Consider the following 15640-nt stretch of genomic DNA (forward strand, 5'->3'; position numbering starts at 1 on the left):
ACAACTGGGTGATATTCTGAAAGTAAGTCGTGAATGGATGTGAATCCATTTGAAAGGATTTATCTGTTTAATAACACTGTTTAGTCACTGGGTCCCTTCGAGGCCCTATAATGCACAGTTCCTTCCTGTTTGTGTGTGTGTGTGTGTGTGTGTGTGTGTGTGTGTGTACGTGTGTGTGTTGTCCCTTCAGGGACCCTTAATGCACATCTGCCTCCCCTTATCCCACCCCATGGACGTGCATTACTGTCATATTAAGAGCTGTCCTCCCTCCTGTGATGGCCTGTTAACACCACTGTCACTCTCCCTGGTCCCCTGACCCACTGACCGTCCATCTGCCCCATCTCCTGAGGCTCCCGAGGCCCAGGAAGCAGTGGGCGTGTGTCGGTATATAAGGCAAGCCGTATGCACCCATCGTCCATGTCAGGGCAGCTGGGCTCCACGAGAACCAGACAGGAGAAGACCAAGAGCATCTTGCCTGAAGACTTGCGCCAGCATCAGAAGATAAGAGCAGAAAAGAACGGTGACACCAACAGGTGTGACTTTGCTATAACCCTCGTCCATCCATCCTGTGGCTTTGGTTTTTTCAATCTTGCTTACCAGGTAAAGCGTTCTAATATATTTCTTTCTTCATCTGTTGGTTTCATTCCAACGACAGGTGTGAGCTCCATCCTCCGTCCGTCTTCCACCCATCCAAGCTCCTCACCACCCACCCAGAGAAGAGAGCATGAACGTGGGCACGGCGCTGTGGGTGGTCCTGGTGGGTCTGGTCCTAGCCATGGCTGGGGTGGGTCAGTGTCTGCAGGAGGAGAGGGATCTGGAGAACAACAACTTGCCAGGGGACTCAGGAGAGGTGCTGGCGCTGGTAAGACTGACCACTACAAAACAAGTCTGGGGTGCTTTCAGCAGTGCGCAATGTTTTCGGAACATTCAGATATAAATATGCTATGTAGAACAAACATCATTTTCTGACATGTAAGGAATCATGTCGGCTCTATTCGTAGCATTTCTATCTGCAACATTTAACAATGTTTGGTTGTTTGACAGGAGGGTGAGGATGTGGGGGTTAAGTCCTGTTGTGTGTGTTTGACAGGAGGGTGACGATGTGGGAGGGGTTAACGAGTTGGACGACCGTCTCCTGGCCGCTGTGATTCACTCTCTGCTCCAGAGAAACACCAGGAACCCCTCTGTTCTCCACCAACCTCAGAGGTGAGGATCTCTGTGTGTGTGTCTCCTCCGTTCTCCACCAGCCTCAGATGTAACAGTTAACTTTGTAACATAGATACTGCACATATTACATTTACATTTATGTCATTTAGCATATAAACATAACATCAGCTCTCAGAGTTGAATGGCCCATCTGTCACCGCAACGGCGAATTACAAAATTACACAATTGGGTCGTTCCTCGAAAAGAGTGCCTTTTGCCCTTTGATATTTAAAATAGAAAGTGTGCACCAATATTTAATTTGATAAGTTATATTAAATGAAATGCCGTTTAATATAGACCACATGGAGAATTCAGTAAATCTGAATAAAGACATGTCAAAATGCAGCATGACCCTCCGTGAACCCTGTGTCACTTCTATGGAAGATTTCAACCCACTTTATCCCATACATTCTCAACGTTTCACCGTTTTAAAGCCCTAGTTAATTTTGACAGTCATTTCTGAAGATGATTATTTATTTAATGTGATAAGTGATTCATTTACGTCTGTCTCTCATTTTTAAGGTCAACCCTGTTACGTGAACTGAACTCTCATTTTAATACGGTGAAACTATTCCTTTTAAATATTGTTGTTTTCAAAAGAAACGTTGAACATCTAATAGTTCAATCATAGTGTAAATTCTGGTGTTTTGTGGTGGAAATCTGAGCTGGTTGAGCAAAACACGTCAACCATGTTACCCATAAATAGACAGGCTAGAAATGTTTGAACAATTATACTTTTTTTGTGAAGCTTGCATTGAATTGTCACTCCCTGTTGCACACAGCAAGCTTCCATTCCCCATGTCACAAGGGGATTCATGGCTGATTTAAGATGAAATCATCAACCCTGTTACGGTCAACCCTGATACGGTCAACCCTGTTTCGGTCAACTCTTGTTACTTTATTTGGCACTTAATAGGCCTTACTATAGTCATTTTTTTATTTAACGTCTTGAATTGGGAAAACTTGTTTTTTATAAAGTTGAACATGCTCTTTATGACAGAATGTTAAAATGAGTTGAAATCAAACGTTTATTTTTTATTTTTTATACCAAGTTACGCTTCTCAAAATTAGATAATGTGCATATAGGAAATATTTTCTTGTTTTCAGCTCCATTCAATAGCCTTTATTGCTGACTTTATTCAGAGTCGTCCTATTTTATCCAACCAATAAAAACAACATTATATTGTTCACATAGTAAGCCAGTGTGAATAGTAAAGAGATAATGGTAATTCACACTCAGTTCCACCAACTGCATCAGCAGTTCAGCGTCCCATATTACATTTACATTTTAGTCATTTAGCAGACGCTCTTATCCAGAGCAACTTACAGTTAGTGAATACATATTTTTTTATACTGGCCCCCCGTGGGAAACGAACCCACAACCCTGGCGTTGCAAACGCCATGCTCTATCAACTGAGCTACATCCCTGCCGGCCATTCCCTCCCCTACCCTGGACGACGCTGGGCCAATTGTGCACCGCCCATGAGTCTCCCGGTCGCGGCCGGCTGCGACAGAGCCTGGATACGAACCAGGATCTCTAGTGGCACAGTTAGCACTGCGATGCAGTGCCTTAGACCACTGCGCCACTCAGGAGCACCCTATTCCCTATGAGGGGAACTACTTTTGACCAGAGCCCCTATATAGTGCACTAGTTTTGACCAGGGCCTTTAGGGTAGTGCACTACATATGGAATAGGGTGCTACCTGATACTGTAACACGACTGCCTATCTCCCCTGCAGGTTTGGCCGTGACAGCAGAGGAGACTTGGTGATTGGAGACAGGATACAGTCCAGAGACTGGGAGCAGGCTCCAGGACATATCTGGGGCATGGCTGTGCCGCAGAGATTTGGCAAGAAATAGGCTTTGGTTGAGGCTCAACCTCTCACACACACCATCTCTGCTGGAAATAAAGAATTTGGTTCAGCACCCAGCAAATATAGGCTGAATGTAAAATACGAACCAATACATTATCCAGTACATAAACGTTCTCTCTCCCTGACCTGCTGAGTTCCAGTCCATTAAGCTGTATAGAGCCAGGAGATCTTGCAAGCTAATAAACATCCACCAATTATCTCAGATTTTAGCAATGCTGATCGGTGCATATTGGAAAATCTGTGAGAAAGTTTAAAACAGAGTAGGTGCGCTTGATTCATCACGCCACACACCGGGGCGAGCTGAATCAAGCGCACCTAAAGTTAAAGCTGCTGTAAATCGGCTGCGTACTTTTGATTGTAGCTCTGTCATTCTCTGTTTAACCAATAAAAGGCTTCTGACTTGAAAGTGTCTGTTATGAGTGTTACGGGTGATTGGAGAGTGTAAATGTTGATTCAATATGAGCCAGAACAACCCCCTAGTGCTTAGACACCGGAGTTTCTCAGATCCACCTCTGTTGAGCAACAAGTTAGGTTTCCATCCAATTGGCGACAGATTTTCATGTGAATATTTTTTAAAATCTGCATAAAAAACAATTTGTGCATTTTCCCACTAGAAATGTGTTTCCATTACATTGACTTGTTGAGGATAAAAGGCTGTTGTGTGATGACATTGTGCACATAAAAACACGTTTTGCGGTTAAATTCCCGAATAAAAATACAAGTTAAATGGGATTCTGTCGCATTTTCAACTCTACTGATGGTTTTGTCAGATCTTTTTTTTTGTTAAATAGCGAATGGCCTTGGCACGTGCATTCTAGCCAACAGCTCGCAGATACAGTGCGGGTATAGCCTATATTATGAAATTATTATGGACAAAAGAGCGAGATTATTTTTATTTGTCAGACGGCAGCCAAGCATCGATCATCATGTCACCAGAATAAGACCCTGGATATTTATTGAAAGCAGCATCAAGTTCATCACTGTGCACTTTCACCACACTGTGAAGTTCACCATAACTTATTTCATCTGTAGTTTAATGAACTGCATGCTTTCCTGAGTGGTAGTGGGAGGACAGTGGTGTAAAGTACTTAAGTAAAAATACTTTAAAGTACTACTTGAGTCGTTTTTTGGGGTATCTGTACTTTACTTCACTATTTACCTTTTATTTTTACTCCACTACATTCCCAAAGAAAATAATGTACTTTTTACTTCTTACATTTTCCCTGACAACCAAAACTACTTGTTACATTTTGAATGCTTTACAGGACAGGAAAATTGTCTAATTCACGCGCTTATCAAGAGAACATCCCTGGTCATCCCTGCTTCCTCTGATCTGGCACACTCACTAAACACAAATGCTTTTTACAATTTTAAAATGTATTTATTTGTAAAACATTTTGGGGGGTAGATCAGCTTTAATATTGCAGATATTACCGGGGGAAAACTACCTGCCCTCCAAGACACATACAGTACCCTATGTCACAGGAAGGCCAAAAATATCATTAAGGACATCAACCACCCGAGCCACTGCCTGTTCACCCCGCTATCATCCAGAAGGTGAGGTCAGTACAGGTACATCAAAGCTGGGACCGAGAGAATGAAAAACAGCTTCTATCTCAAGGCCATCAGACTGTTAAATAGCCATCACTAGCACATTAGAGGCTGCTGCTGCCTATTGAAATCACTGGCCACTTTCAGAAATGGAACACTAGTCACTTTAATAATGTTTACATATCTTGCACTACTCATCTCATATGTACAGTGGGGAGAACAAGTATTTGATACACTGCCGATTTTGCAGGTTTTCCTACTTACAAAGCATGTAGAGGTCTGTAATTTTTTATCATAGGTATACTTCAACTCTGAGAGACGGAATCTAAAACAAAACTCCAGAAAATCACATTGTATGATTTTTAAGTAATTAATTTGCATTTTATTGCATAAAAAAAGTATCAATTTGTATATTTGAGTTAAACCACAATATTTGTTGCATTATTTGTTCTGTCGTTTCTGGAGGATTAAATTGAAATTGCAACCATGGCTTGTTTTAGAAATAGTGATATTTGGGAGATTATTTCCTTTTCAAATAACTGAAAGTGAGAGATTGTAATCTGAATAAAGGGAAAAAGGACATTCTTGAACATGGGGTGAGACAATCTTACTAATTTGCTAGAGAACCAGTTCGGATTTAAGTATAACTTTTGTATGACTGAAGCTTTTAGTGATAGGTCTAATGCTTTAATATTTAATTATTGCTGTCCTCCGAATTCATATTCATTATATAAATAGGCCCGTGTAATTTTGTCTGGCTTGCCATTCCAAATAAAATGGAATATTTTTTTTCTCATATAATTTAAAAAACTGTTTGCTAGGTATAGGCAAGACCATAAGCAAATAGGTAAACTGGGATAATGCAGGTTGACTTTTCCACAAATAGACAGGTATTTACCTTTCCATGGTAGCAAGATCTTATCTATTTTTGCTAACTTCTATAAAAATGTATTGGAGTGAGATCATTTATTTCATTTGGGATATGTATTCCGAGTATATTCACATCACCATCAGACCATTTTATTGGTAAACTACATGGTAATGTCAAAATTGTATTTTTTAGTGATCCAATACATAATATAGTAGATTTATCATAATTTGGTTGTAATCCAGAGAGGTTAGAACATGTATCTAGATCCTCTATGAGGCTCTGGAGGGATTCAAGTTGTGGATTTAAAAGAAAACATGAATAATCAGCGTACAATGACACCTTTGTTTTTACGCCCGGGATATCTAATCCCTTGATATCATTGTTGGATCTTAGCTAACATTTCGATGGCCATAATAAATAGATACGCCAATAGTGGACAACCTTGTTTTATTCCTCTTGACAGTTTAAAGCTTTGAGAAATAGCCATTATTTACTATTTTACACCTAGTGTTACTACACATGATTTTAAGCCATTTTAAAAGAGATTCTCCAAAATTGAAATAATCCAGGCATTCTCCAGTCGTACTTTATCAAATGCCTTTTCGAAGTCTGCTATGAAGAGCAGGCCTGGTTTCCCAGATTAGTGTTCTATTGTTTCCAGTACTTGCCTAATATTTTCTCCAATGTATCGTCCATGTAAAAAATCTGTCTGATTAGAATGAATAATGTCCGACAAATGCTTTGTTTGTAAATGATGTCTGACTGTTGGAGTGTGCCCCTGGCTATCCGTAATTTAAAAAAACAAGAAGATTGTGCCGTCTGGGTTGCTTAATATAAGGGATTTGAAATTATTTATACTTTTACTTTTACTTTAGATCCTTAAGTATATTTTAGCGATTACATTTACTTTTGATACTTAAGTATATTTAGAACCAAATACTTTTAGACTTTACATCAAGTAATATTTTACTGGGTGATTTTCACTTTTACTTGAGTCATTTTCTTTGAAGGTATCTTTACTTTTACTCAAGTATGACAATTGGGTACTTTTTCACAAAACATATCATCGCGTGATATGGGGTCTCTAAGTTTATGATGGGGGTCTCTAAGTTTACTTCGATATGACGGTTATTATATCAATATTTGCGTTTCCACTGACATTTGTCGATCCCACCTTGACTAGTATATTTTGTTTTGTAGACTTTTGGAAAGTTTACAGACACATTTGCTGTTTCCATCAGGCCTGTCGTGAAATGTTTTATCCAACATGTACTTTACTCCTGGTTACAGACAGAAATATAATGCTGTGATCCATCTCTCTTGACTGGTATTATTCTGACCACCACTATGGTTCTCCCACAGTCCCAACAGACACACAGACAGAAGAGAGAGAGAGAGAGAGAGAGAGAGAGAGAGAGAGAGAGAGAGAGAGAGAGAGAGAGAGAGAGAGAGAGAGAGAGAGAGAGAGAGAGAGAGAGAGAGAGAGAGAGAGAGAGAGAGAGAGAGAGAGAGAGAGAGAGAGAGAGAGAGAGAGAGAAGGCAGTCATGCAGAAGAACAGCTGCTAACTTTTATAACTTTGTGGTTGTTAAGAGAGATTAACAAGATTAAATTAGCAAAGTTTGGACACACCAACTAATTCCAGGATTTTTCTTTATTTGTTTTATTTTCTACATTGTAGAATAATAGTGAAGACATCAAAATTATGAAATAACACATGGAATCATGTAGTGTTAAACAAATCAAAATATATTTTATATTTGAGATTCTTCAAATAGTCACCCTTTGCCTTGATGACAGCTTTGTACACTCTTGGCATTCTCTCAACCAGCTTCATGAGGTAGTCACCTGGAATGCATTTCAATTAATTTGTGGAATTTCTTTCCTTCTTAATGCATTTGAGCCAATCAGTTGTGTTGTGACAAGGTAGGGTTGGTATACAGAAGATAGCTCTATTTGGTAAAAGACCAAGTCCATATTATGGCAAGAACAGCTCAAATAAGCAAAGATGAAACTGGCCCTCATGAGGACCACCACAGGAAAGGAAGACCCAGAGTTACCTCTGCTTGTCACACCCTGGCTCTGGGACTCTATTTGTTGAGCCAGGGTGTGTTTATTCTATGTGTTATATGTCTATGTTGGGGGTTCTAGTTTGTTTTATTCTATGTTTGCCTGAGTGACTCCCAATCAGAGGCAACGAGTGTCAGCTGTTGGCTGGTTGTCTCTGATTGGGAGCCATATTTAAACTGTCTGTTTTCCCTTTGTGTTTGTGGGTTCTTGTTCCGTGTTCGGTCAGTGTTACCGTGGACTTCACGAGTCGTTTCTTGTTTTTGTATCGTGTTTACACTTTAACTAATTAAAGTATGTCCGTTCATCACGCTGCGCCTTGGTCTCTCCCTGACGATCGTGACACTGCTGCAAAGGATAAGTTAATTAGAGTTAACTGCACCTCAGATTGCAGCCCAAATAAATGCTTCAAAGAGTTCAAGTAACAGACCCATCTCAACTTCAACTGTTCAGAGGAGACTGCGTGAATCAGGCCTTCATGGTCGAATTGCTGCAAAGAAACCACTAATAAGGACACAAGTAAGAAGAAGAGACTTGCTTGGGCCAAGAAACACAAGCAATAGACATTAGACCGGTGGAAATCTGTCCGTTGGTCTGATGAGTCCAAAGTGGAGATCTTTGGTTCCAACCGCCATGTCTTTGTGAGACGCAGAGTAGGTGAACGGATGATCTCCGCATGTGTGGTTCCCACCGTGAAGCATGGAGGAGGAGGTGTGATGGTACTTTGCTGGTGACTCCGTCTGTGATTTATTTAGAATTCAAGGCACACTTAACCAGCATGGCTACCATAGCATTCTGTAGCGATACACCATCCCATCTGGTTTGCGCTTAGTGGGACTATCATTTGTTTTTCAACAGGACAATGACCCAACACACCTCCAGGCTGTGTAAGGGCTATTTGACCAAGAAGGAGAGTGATGGAGTGCTGCATCAAATGACCTGGCCTCCACAATCACCCAACCTCAACACATTTGAGATGGTTTGGGATGAGTTGGACCGCACAGTGAAGGAAAAGCAGCCAACAAGTGCTCAGCATATGTGGGAACTCCTTCAAGACTGTTGGAAAAGCATTCCAGGTGAAGCTGGTTGAGAGAATGCCAAGAGTGTGAAAAGCTGTCATCAAGGCAAAGGGTGGCTACTTTGAAGAACCTAAAATATAAAATATATTTTGATTTGTTTAACACTTTTTTTGGTTACTACATGATTTCCGCCGCCTGCCTATGACCACCAGAGCCATGACCACACCACCATCAGCCTACTGAGAGACGGGCTGGCTCTGTTAGAGGTATGGGTTACTGAGCTAAAGGAGCAAGCCCCCCAGCTACACCACCTCCAGCCCAGACACAGAGCTTCTACGGGACCAGATCAACCAGTGCAGGAGCCAGCTGAACAACCCTGTCCAGGAGCTGAGAGTGAGCCTTACCACAGCGCTTGAGGAGGTAAAGGCCACCATGAGGAGAGGGTTAGTGCAGGTAATAATAATAATAATAATAATAATAATGTGCCATTTAGCAGACGCGTTTATCCAAAGCGACTTACAGTCATGTGTACATAAATTTTTACGCATGGGTGGTCCCGGGGATCGAACCCACTACCCTGGCATTACAAGCGCCATGCTCTACCAATTGAGGTACAGAGGACCACCTCAGTTGTCTGTCATCAAGAGAGTGCTGCAGCACAGAGAACATAGTGTAGAGACTCCTAGAGAGAAGCTATCAGTTAGCATGTGGAACATTCAGGGCCTAAACTCATCAACCTTTGGAGTGAAGAGTTTAGTGGTGGAGTTTTTTTTTTTAATCTTAAAGATGTTGTCATCATCATTCTGCAGGAGACATGGTGTAAGGCAGACATTGCCATTCACTGTCCCACAGGCTACAGAGAGGTAAACATACTGTCACTGTCCCACAGGTTACAGAGAGTTCATTGTGTTGCCACAGAAAAACAGCTCTGTCAATACAGACAGAGACTCTGGAGGACTGATCATTTGGTACAAATCCGAACTACAAAATCTAATTGATCCCCTCAAAATTGGTAAATATCACATTTGGTTAAAACTGAAAAAATAACTTGTACTGACAGAAAATATGTGCTCCTTTGCACAATATATATCCCCCCTCAGAATCCCCATATTACTCAGAGGAGATATTCCCCACCCTTGAGGAAGAGACCTGCCATTTCCAGGCCCAGGGAAATGTGCTCATCTGTGGGGACACAAATGTGCGCACAGCAACACTACCTGATCTAACGACCACACGAGGGGACAGCTTTATTGCAGGCCATACTGTTTCTAACTGTCTTAATCTCCCTCATAGAAACAACAGTGACAGCACCATCAACAAAAATAGAAGGGATCTGTTGCAGCTCTGTTGAAGCCTGGGTTTGTACTTTGTCAATGGTAGGTTACGGGGGGACTCTTTGGGGAGATTCACCTATTGCTCACCTCTTGGCCACAGCACAGTAGACTATATGATTACAGACATTGACCCTTTCTCTCTCAGCTGCTTCACAGTCAAGCCACTAACACCTCTGTCTGATCACAGCCAAATTACCTTGTTCCTCAAAAGAACAGACATGGAAACAACCACACATTCACATCCCAGTGAGCTGTACAACATCAGAACTTCATACAGATGGGCCCAAAACAGCACAGAAGAATAGCAGAAAGCAACCAGTAAGCAAAAAATCCAAACACTCTTAGATAACTTTCTGGATACCACATTCACTCACAGTAAAGAAGGCATCAGTCTAGCAGTAAAAAAAAACATCAACTATATATATATATATAGGCAAACGGCAACAGAAGCACAACTGAAATCATTATGCACACCTGGCAACCCTCATTACGCACACCAGGTGTGCCCCATCATGAGGCACACCTGGACTTTTTCACTACCCTGATTACTCCCCATTTATCTAGCACCCCCTAGCATCACTCTTCAGGCAGTATTGTTTCTGTGTTCATGTCCAGATGCACTCTTGTTTTGCTCCAGCAGGGAAACTCCATCCCCTTCCCGTGCCTCAGGGGCCTTGGTCCCCATCTGTCCATAGATCTCCATCCGTCTGATGGTTTCACCACTATTATGGTTGTAGTGGACAGATCCTCTACATCCTGCCGTTATCCCTCTCCAGGTTGCTGAGGCACTGTTCCAGCAGGTCTTCCCGGCACTATGGCCTTCCCGGAGGACATCGTCTCCGACCGTAGCCCCCAGTTTACGTCACGTGTATGGAAAGCCTTCATGGAGAAGCTGGGGGTCACGGTCAGCCTCACTTCCGGGTACCGGTCTCAGTCTAAAGGGGCAGGTGGAGAGGATAAACCAGGAGCTGGAGAGGTTCCTGACGTTTTTTTCTCAGCCTAGAGGACAGGTCCTGGACGAATCGAATGGACTGGCTGTGGATTTGGATCTCCTTTCCCCCCTGTGCCTTCTGAATGTTGACTTTGGTCTGATAGTTCCACAGCTTGGAGATTACCATGCAAGGGTATTTACAGTTTTTCTGTTTCACGCCGATGTGAAGTGTTCCAAAAAACCACGTGATTTTCCACATTTGAAATCATGTGGTTTTTCCATAAGGGTTTGACATCAGTGGACATGTGAAGGTTTGTTGGCAAGGGACATGTGTTATGGAATTTTTTTTAAATGTCACTGACAAGGTTGAAGGTTGCAGCAGGGTGCGAGTTTCGGGGATCCAGGGAGTGCTCAGCTCCCCCGAATGAGAAGTTAGCTCCCCTAAATGCAACAAAAGTTAAACTTTGATGGGGGTCTCTAAATAATGATAATTTAACCATTCTCCTATTTGTTTAAAATGTAGTGGTAAATATATTTTATAGTGGTAAAAACTTTCCAAATGAAACAAACACCCCCACCTCTCTGTCATGGTTTAAACCATTTATTTCCATGTAGCGTTGTCCACTCAGTACTTCTGAATGTTGGAAAATGTATGCATAGATTTTCCTTTGTACTTTGTACTTCCTCATTTTCCCCATTTGTTTGCCATGCATCCTCGATAAAAATAGCCTATGCCTTTCGATTTATCCGTTGATTTATCATTCTTTGCTTTTGTCAGTCAGCTAACTCATTGCTTAAATATTTTTCAGGTGCGCATGGGTACTGGTGTTCTCCGTGACATCTGTGACCAGAAGTAGTAGACCATTTATTTACCTTTATTTTCGATCAATATTTGTTTTCGATCCTGGATCAGCTGATGATCAGCCCAAATCCCCGTCATTCGCAGGCGAAAGAGACAGCGATATCGGGGACGAAGGTCGGGGTGCCTTGTAAGGATCCGACAGCGAGTGGGTAATCTGCCTCTACCATCAGTCCTATTATCCAACGTAAAATCATTGGATAACAAAATAGACGAGCTACGATCACGAATATCCTACCAACGGGACATTAAAAACGGTAATATCTTATGTTTCACCGAGTCGTGGCTGAACGACGACATGGATAACATACAGCTGGCGGGATATACGCTACATCGGCAGGATAGAACAGCAGCCTCTGGTAAGACAAGGGGTGGCAGTCTATGTATATTTGTTAACAACAGCTGGTGCACGAGGTCTTGAGGTTTTGCTCGCCTGAGGTAGAGTATCTCATGATAAGCTCTAGATCACACTATTTACCAAGAGAGTTTTCATCTATATTTTTCGTAGCTGTCTATTTACCACCACAAACCGATGCTGGCACTAAGACCACACTCAATGAGCCAAAGGCCATAAGCAAACAGGAAAACGCTCATCCAGAGGCGTGCCTAGTGGCTGGGGACTTTAATGCAGCGAAACGTTTTACCTCATTTCTACCAGCATGTTAAATGTGCAACCAGAGGGAAAAAAACTCTAGACCACCTTTACTCCACACACAGAGACGCGTACAAAGCTCTCCCTCGCCCTCCATTTGGCAAATCTGACCATAATTCTATCCTCCTGATTCCTGCTTACAAGCAAAAACTAAAGCAGGAAGCACCAGTGACTCGGTCAATAAAAAATAGTTAAATGACACAGATGATAAGCTACAGGACTGTTTTGCTAGCACAGACTGGAATATGTTCCGGGATTCTTCCGATGGCATTGAGGAGTACACCACATCAGTCACTGGTGCATTGATGACGTCGTCCCCACAGTGACCGTACATACAGTACATACCCCAACCAGAAGCCATGGATTACAGGCAACATCCGCACTGAGCTAAAGGGTAGAGCTGCCACTTTCAAGGAGCCGGACGCTTATAAGATTGAATCGTACTACACCGGCTCCGACGCTTGTCGGATGTGGCACGGCTTGCAAACTATTACAGACTACAAAGGGAAGCACAGCCGCGAGCTGCCCAGTTACATGAGCCTACCAGACGAGATAAATTACTTCTATGCTCGCTTCGAGGCAAGCAACACTGAAGCATGCATGAGAGCATCAGCTGTTCAAGACGACTGTGTGTTCACGCTCTCCGTAGCCAATGTGAGTAAGACCTTTAAACAGGTCAACATTCACAAGGCCGCAGTGCCAGACGGATTACCAGGACATGTACTCCGAGCATGTGCTGACCAACTGGCAAGTGTCTTCACTGACATTTTCAACCTGTCCCTGACTGAGTCTGTAATACCAACATGTTTCAAGCAGACCACCATAGTCCCTGTGCCCAAGAACACTAAGGTAACCTGCCTAAATGACTACAGACCCGTAGCACTCACGTCTGTAGCCATGAAGTGCTTTGAAAGGCTGGTCATGGCTCACATGAACACCATTATCCCAGAAACCCTAGACCCACTCCAATTTGCATACCGCCCCAACAGATCCACAGATGATGCAATCTCTATTGCACTGCCCTTTCCCACCTGGACAAAAGGAACACCTACGTGAGAATGCTATTCATTGACTACAGCTCAGCATTCAACACCATAGCGCCCTCAAAGCTCATCACTAAGCTAAAGACCCTGGGACTAAACACCTCCCTCTGCAACTGGATCCTGGACTTCCTGACGGGACACCCCCAGGTGGTAAGGGTAGGTAACAACTCATCTGCCATGCTGATCCTCAACACGGGGGCCCCTCAGGGGTGTGTGCTCAGACCCCTCCTGTACTCCCCGTTCACCCATGACTGCATGGGTAGGCACGACTCCAACACCATTATTAAGTTCACCGACGACACAACAGTGGTAGGCCTGATCACCGACAATGATTAGACAGCCTATAGGGAGGACGTCAGAGACCTGGCCGTGTGGTGCCAGGATAACAACCTCTACCTCAACGTGATCAAGACATAGGAGATGATTGTGGACTACAGGAAAAAGAGGACCAAGCACGCCCCCATTCTCATCGACGGGGCTGTGGTGGAGCGGGTTGAGAGCTTCAAGTTCCTTGGTGTCGACAACACCAACAAACTATCATGGTCCAAACACACCAAGACAGTCGTGAAGAGGGCATGACAAACGCCTATTCCCCCTCAGGAGACTGAAAAGATTTGGCATGGGTCCTCAGATCCTCAAAAAGTTCTACAGCTGCACCATCAAGAGCATCCTGACTGGTTGCATCACTGCCTGGTATGGCAACTGCTCGGCCTCCGACCGCAAGGCACTACAGAGGGTAATGCGTACGGCCCAGTACATCACTGGGGCCAAGCTTCCTGCCATCCAGGACCTCTATACCAGGCGGTGTCAGAGGAGGGCCATAAAAATTGCCAAAGACTCCAGCCACCCTAATCATAGACTGCTCTCTCTGCTACCGCACGGCAAGCGGTACCGGAGCGCCAAGTCTAGGTCCAAAAGGCTTCTTAACAGCTTCTACCCTCAAGCCATAAGACTCCTGAACATCTAATCAGATGGCTACAGGTAGATACCAATGTGCATCCAATCCATCCAACAAGTGATGACAGTAGAACTATAAGATGACTCTTTCGGTTATAAGAGGTCAACGTTTGATTAGAAGGATTTGATTTTGCAAATGGTATAGGCTTACATTATTCTGGATTTCTGTGCACATGAGAACTGTTTTCAAGGCGAAACATAATGAAATGTTAGTTAGGCATACTTACACTTAGGCCTACAGTGCATTTTCCGAGATCTCCAAGATCCATGATTCGTACAGGGTTTAAGTTTAATGTTCTAATTCAATTGTTAAATGCTTAATAATGACAAATAACACTGTCATAAATGTCATTCATTTAAGGAAAAAAAAGGTAGTGTTTTATATCACACGATCTGTAAAGACTCCAAGCATGAACTAGGGTGTAAAACATGTTTTGATTCAACTCATTTATTATATTGGTTATATTATATTATATTATATTATATTATATATATTATATATATAAGCTACCTGTTCTGTGTGTGTTCGGCTGAGAGGGTAGACGCCCTTTACCTTTTTCAGAAAAATGCATTGAAAGGAGCGTTTTTTTCATTTTACCGCAACCGCCAATCAGAGTTTACCCACTATTTATTTTTACCACTTTCATCACTGGCTAATGGTTGGCCTATTTGAAGTTCATGGTAATACACATTGTAGCCTAGTCTAGTAAGTTGACCACGTGTGTTAGGGTGACCGTCCCATTTTTCTCGGGACAATATCAGCCCCATTTCAGGTGTCGTGACTTTTCAGGCTACAGAAAAGGTCAATTTTGACAGTAAGACGTCAATTCACGTAGGCCTGATTAAATGACCATCTCTGAATGTCAAGAACTTTTCGGTGTAACAGATGTCTATTTCCATTCATCAAATGACACGCAGTTTGGATGCTGGAATTATTTTGCCGTGGAAAAACATGCACAGGTGGCCTACTTTCTTATGTGATTTGTTTGACAATTAGATGAAAATATCATGACTGGTTGGTTTGATGCCACATTTAATTCATTTTTACAGTTTTAAATTCCGTCTTTGTTATTGTACCCATAAAAAATGTTTTAGTCTAAAGACCCCCCGAATGTCATGGTGTAATTCGCACTCTGGGTTGCAGTTAATTTGTTGACTTTCAGCATGGTTATAGTGAAGGGCACTCAACATGTATGGCACTGATGATTGGCTGAAATAAATTGACAACAAGAAACCTGTTGGAGCTGTATTGTTAGACTTCAGTGCCTCTTGAGATAT

The 15640-nt window shown here is 42.6% G+C and overlaps 1 protein-coding gene across 1 annotated transcript in view; it reads left to right on the plus strand.

Annotated features, from left to right (window-relative positions):
- Positions 1 to 724: 724 nt before the first annotated feature.
- LOC311138301 (uncharacterized protein) overlaps positions 725 to 15640 on the plus strand; it is a gene marked incomplete at both ends in the record, with an annotated part of 72797 nt that continues 57881 nt past the window's right edge. Inside the window, 3 exon segments of the mRNA XM_084172986.1 lie at positions 725 to 862; positions 1091 to 1206; positions 8874 to 9006. Coding sequence (XP_084029112.1) covers positions 725 to 862; positions 1091 to 1206; positions 8874 to 9006 — 387 coding nt within the window.

This window comes from Coregonus lavaretus (assembly GCF_964263955.1).
Source record: "Coregonus lavaretus genome assembly, chromosome: 12".
NCBI lineage: Eukaryota > Metazoa > Chordata > Actinopteri > Salmoniformes > Salmonidae > Coregonus > Coregonus lavaretus.